This window comes from Hypanus sabinus, chromosome 9, assembly GCF_030144855.1.
Source record: "Hypanus sabinus isolate sHypSab1 chromosome 9, sHypSab1.hap1, whole genome shotgun sequence".
Classification (NCBI taxonomy): Eukaryota; Metazoa; Chordata; class Chondrichthyes; order Myliobatiformes; family Dasyatidae; genus Hypanus; species Hypanus sabinus.
The window spans coordinates 4,742,363-4,747,972 of NC_082714.1; the positions used below are offsets into that span (position 1 = coordinate 4,742,363).

General features: G+C 50.6%; 1 protein-coding gene across 8 annotated transcripts; it reads right to left on the bottom strand.

Moving 5' to 3' along the window:
* Window positions 1–2,098: 2,098 nt before the first annotated feature.
* Window positions 2,099–5,424, bottom strand: LOC132399020 (uncharacterized). Of its 8 annotated transcripts, none has more exons than XM_059978897.1 (2): window positions 4,814–5,424; window positions 2,099–4,781 (listed from the first exon to the last, which is right to left on the bottom strand). In XM_059978897.1, the coding sequence occupies exon 2, from the start codon at window positions 4,244–4,246 to the stop codon at window positions 2,630–2,632; it is 1,617 nt and encodes a 538-aa protein (XP_059834880.1). In that variant the 5' UTR covers window positions 4,247–4,781; window positions 4,814–5,424; the 3' UTR covers window positions 2,099–2,629. The 8 variants fall into 5 exon arrangements, with proteins under 8 accessions (XP_059834883.1, XP_059834880.1, XP_059834886.1 ...); XM_059978896.1 differs by having other exon boundaries at window positions 2,099–4,749; window positions 4,782–5,424; XM_059978898.1 differs by having other exon boundaries at window positions 2,099–4,525; window positions 4,590–5,424.
* Between the last annotated feature and the right edge of the window lie 186 nt (window positions 5,425–5,610).

Genomic DNA, 5,610 nt, shown 5'->3' on the forward strand with positions numbered 1-5,610 from the left:
GTACAGGAACAAGGTATGCCAACTAGTTGAGTGGTGTAGCAGCAACAACCTTGCACTCAATGTCAGTAAGACCAAAGAATTGATTGTGGACTTCAGAAATGGTAAAGATGAGGGTAGCCCTCCACAGCAGTCCTCATAAATGGATCGGAACTGGAAAAAGTGCATGATTTCAAGTTCCTCTGAGGACCCAACATATTGATGCAGCTATAAAGAAAGCAAGACAGCAGCTACAGTAGATTTCATTAGGAATTTGAGGAGATTTAGTATGTCATCAAAAACACACACAAATTTTTGTTGTAAAATCAGTCAGCTCCATCATGGACACTAGCCTCCATAGTATCTATGACATCTTCAAGGAGCGATGCCTCAGAAAGGTGGTGTATATCATTAAGGACCCCCAGGGCATGCCCCCTTCTCACTGTTACCGTCAGGTAGGAGGTACAGAAGCCTGAAGGCACACACTCAGTGATTCAGGAACAGCTTCTTCCTCTCTGCCATCTGATTTCTGAATGGACAATGAACCCATGGACACTATCTCACCACTCTGTTAGTTCTGATTTTTCGGCACTACAGGTATTTATTTAACTATTACGTATATACTTACTATAATTAATTTTTTCCCTACTATCATTGAACTGGTGCCACAAAGTTGACTAATTTCACGGCATATGCTGGTTATACTAAACCTGATTCTGATTCAGGTCAGGCAGCATCTATGGAGGGGGGGATAAGCAGTTGATACTTCAGGTCAGAACCCTTGGATTCCTCTTCTCCTCACCTGCCCTTCTGGTGCCCCTCCTTCTTCTCTTTGTCCCATGGTCCACTGACCCTTTCTGTCAGAATCCTACATTTTCAGCTGTTTTACCTCTTCCACCCACCCTCTCAGCTCCTTACTTCAAACCCCCTCCTCCACCCTCACGCGGTTTCACTATCGTCTGCCAACTTGTACTCCTTCTCCTCCCACCTTCCTGTGTTTGGCCTAGAGGCTTTTAAACCTCTCCTATCCATGTACGTCTCTGCATGGGTTTTAAACGCTGCTGATGTGCTCACCTCAACCACCATTTCTGGCAAGTACGCTCCACTATTTGCTGCCATGAAGCTGCCTCTGATGTCCCCTTTAAATTGCACACCCTTCCCTGTGTAAAAAGACGATGTGCTTTCACCTTGTCAATGTCACTTATGATATTACATACAGGTATATAAATCTCAATCTCTTGTGTTCCAGGGAATGAAGTCCTAGTCTATGCAACCCCTCCTTGCGATTCCGACCGCAAAGTCCAGGCGACATCTTGGTAAATGATTCCTGACAACAACACACACAAAATGCTGGTGGAACACAGCAGGCCAGGCAGCATCTATAGGGAGAAGCGCTGTCGACGTTTCGGGCTGAGACCCTGAATGATTCCTGAACTCTTTTCTAGTTTAATGACCCAAAATGTACACAGTACTCACACTGCGACCTAATGTCCCAGCTCCACTCCTGGACTCCCCGACTGATCAACACCAGCGTGATAAGTACCTTGTTCACCGTCCTGTCTACCTGTGACTCTGCTCCTCCTTCCATTGCAAGCTCCCAGGTCCTATCATTAACTGTGTGACTCCTCTGCTGAGCCTGTCAGTTTCATCTTCATGCACCCATACTGAGCCTTCGAGCTATCCTCCTTCCCCTACCTTTTTATTCTGGCATCTTCCCCCTTCCTTTCCAGTCCTGAAGAAGGGTCTTGGCCTGAAACATAAACCTTTCATTTCCATGGATGCTGCCTGACCTGCTGAGTTTTGTATGTGTTACTGTGTACTAAGTCCTGCCTGACATCACAAACATTAATTAATAGTTTCTATTTTACAGCTGATGATGAGGCCACAGTAAGTTTTCTGTTTCATGTTATAAACCATGAGTTTGTACACTTGTGTCAGCTCCTTCCTGAGTAATCTGCCGTTTCTCGAGAGTGTATCAGAGGAAGTTAGTAAACAAATTTACTAACCTTACTAAATTTACACAAAGGAAGGTAGTAAACAAATTTAGTGCATGGAAACTGAGGGGTGGATTGAGAATCAGACAATAGAAACCAAAGAGCATCAGAATCAGAACCAGCTTTATTATTACTGACATACAATACTGAGCACCCTAGATTTTTTAAATATGGTTTCAGATGATATGGGCTCCACAGAAGCCCCGTGAGAAGACAGGGATCTTTGGAATTCTGGTCTAGGGGCCAGTGGAGATCCAGTCACCGAGTTCTGGACAACTGAGGAAGCAAGGGATGCCGGGGTAGGCATAGGCTTGTACAATGGGGTAGTAAAGTTGAGAGGCCCAGAGGCTTAATCCTGCCCTGGTCTGTGCTTTGCCAGTACAATCCATACAATAATATCATCACAACCCCGATTGTAGACTGCCCTCCAAACACACTGATCTTCACCGGATGGTCAGGAGGAACTTTGTGGGCTTCATAAGAGATGTTGATCTTAGACAGAATTGGAGACCAGAAATCCAACAAAACAAACATTTTCTACGGTCATCAGCTGGTGATTCAAGCCTTTACCCCCTCTCCCCCTTTTTTGACTGTGAACTTGAGTCCTAGTAATTCAGACATGTTGACCACTTTGATGCTCAGGGGAAGCCTGAATATCATCAAATGGAGATTCTGTGAATAATTGTGGATGTCATTACATTGCGATGACATCTTGTCCTGCAAAATGAATGAAATCTCACCAGCCTGTGCGTAATGACAAAACAAAACATAAAACAAGTGCCAAGTCTTGAAGGCAGAGCTATGCCAATACCAAAGCCTGCCGAATCCAGTGCCCAGCAGCTGCATCCTCTGTAACCTGGCCTATCCAGTGCCCACATCCCTGTAACCCTTCCAATCCAGTGCCCACATACTCTGTAACCTTTCCCCATCCAGTGCCCAGCAATTGCAGTCCCTGTAACCCTTTCCAATCCAGTGCCCAGAGCCGGTATTCTCTGTAACCTGCCCCATCCAGTGACTGCACACTCTGTGGCCCTTTCCCATCCCGTGACCACATCCCCGTAACCTTTCCCCATCCAGTGACCACACATTCTGTGACCCTTCCCCATCCAGTGACCACACATTCTGTGACCCTTCCCCATCCAGTAACCACACATTCTGTGACCCTTCCCCATCCAGTGACCACACATTCTGTGACCCTTCCCCATCCAGTGACCACACATTCTGTGACCCTTCCCCATCCAGTGACCACACATTCTGTGACCCTTCCCCATCCAGTGACCACACATTCTGTGACCCTTCCCCACCCAGTGCCCAGCCTTTGCAACCCTCTCCCATCCAGTGCCTAGTGGTGGCACATAGTGTAACCTTCCCCATCCAGACCTGCAGTTGCATTCTCCACGAACCCCCTCCATCCAGTGCCCACATACTCTGTAACCTGACCCATCCAGTGCCCAGCGCCTGCAGCCCCATCCAGTGTTCAGTGCTGGCATACTCTGTTTAAAAAAAAACAAAAGAAAAGAAAAAGAAAAACCCATCCCACCAGTGCCTAGCGCCTGCATTCTCTGTAACCTTCCCCATCCAAGCCCTACAGTTGAATTCTCCGCAACCACCCCATCCAGTGTCCAAATTCCCTGCAACCTTCCCATCCAGTGACAAAGTGACCACAGTCTCTGTAACCTTCCCCATCCAGTGCCCCAGCATCTGCATGCTCGGTGACCTTCTCCAGCCAGTGCCCAGCGGCTGCATGCACAGAAACTTTCCCATCCAGTGCCCAGAGGTGTCAGACTCTGTAACCTCCCCCAGCCAGTGACCCCCCCACAGTTGCATTCTCTGCAGCCCTCCCCATCCGGTCCCCACCCAAGCTGCATTCTCTGTAAGCCTCCCCATCCAGTGCCCAGAAATGGCACTCTTTGTAACTCTCCCCATCCAGTCCCCCACCTTCCGCAGCTGCATTCTCTGTAACCTTCCCCATCCAGCCCCCCCCACCTTCCGCAGCTGCATTCTCTGTAACCGTCCCCATCCAGTGCCGGCATCCTCTGTAACCTTCCCCATCCAGTGCCGGCATCCTCTGTAACCTTCCCCATCCAGTGCCAGCATGCTCTGTAACCTGTCCCATCCAGTGCCTGCATCCTCTGTAACCTTTCCCACCCAGTGTCGGCATCCTCTGTAACCTTTCCCACCCAGTGTCGGCATGCTCTGTAACCTGTCCCATCTAGTGCCGACATGCTCTGTAACCTTTCCCACCCAGTGTCGGCATTCTCTGTAACCTTTCCCATCTAGTGCCGACATGCTCTGTAACCTTTCCCACCCAGTGTCGGCATTCTCTGTAACCTTTCCCATCTAGTGCCGACATGCTCTGTAACCTGTCCCACCCAGTGTCGGCATTCTCTGTTATCTTTCCCATCTAGTGCCGACATGCTCTGTAACCTGTCCCACCCAGTGTCGGCATTCTCTGTTATCTTTCCCATCTAGTGCCGACATGCTCTGTAACCTGTCCCACCCAGTGCCGGCATGCTCTGTAACCTGTCCCACCCAGTGCCGGCATGCTCTGTAACCTGTCCCACCCAGTGCCGGCATGCTCTGAAACCTGTCCCACCCAGTGTCAGCATTCTCTGTAACCTTCCCCACCCAGTGTCGGCATTCTCTGTAACCTGTCCCACCCAGTGTCGGCATTCTCTGTAACCTGTCCTACCCAGTGCCGGCATGCTCTGTAACCTGTCCCACCCAGTGCCGGCATGCTCTGTAACCTGTCCCACCCAGTGTCGGCATTCTCTGTAACCTGTCCTACCCAGTGCCGGCATGCTCTGTAACCTTCCCCACCCAGTGTCGGCATTCTCTGTAACCTGTCCCACCCAGTGTCGGCATTCTCTGTAACCTGTCCTACCCAGTGCCGGCATGCTCTGTAACCTGTCCCACCCAGTGCCGGCATGCTCTGTAACCTGTCCCACCCAGTGTCGGCATTCTCTGTAACCTTCCCCACCCAGTGTCGGCATTCTCTGAAACCTGTCCCACCCAGTGTCGGCATTCTCTGTAACCTTCCCCACCCAGTGTCGGCATTCTCTGTAACCTGTCCTACCCAGTGCCGGCATGCTCTGAAACCTGTCCCACCCAGTGCCGGCATTCTCTGTAACCTTCCCCACCCAGTGTCGGCATGCTCTGTAACCTGTCCCACCCAGTGTCGGCATGCTCTGTAACCTGTCCCACCCAGTGCCGGCATGCTCTGTAACCTGTCCCACCCAGTGCCGGCATGCTCTGTAACCTTTCCCATCCATGCCCAGCAGTTGTATTCTCTGCAACTTTCCCCATCTCTGGCGATCTCCCTACTAATTGACAGCGCCACCCGCAGCCAGCACAGGAGCCATGGAGAGAGGGGACGCGGGCAGGCAGCCTGGCAGGAAAATAAACATGACATCAACACATGAAATGTTTGAAGCTATTCCTGCAGATATTACTACTACTAATTTGTAGATGATGGAGGTGGAAAGGCTGGCGGGTAGGCCGTAGATAAGGATGGCGACGAGTTGCTGCGGACACTCTCCCCATCCGCTGCGCCGGTGGTAGAGTCCCCGGGCGCGGTCACGTGAGCGCCCGCGCCGCCATTTTGTCGGAGTCGGTATTTAGGGCGCAGCCGGAACGGAGC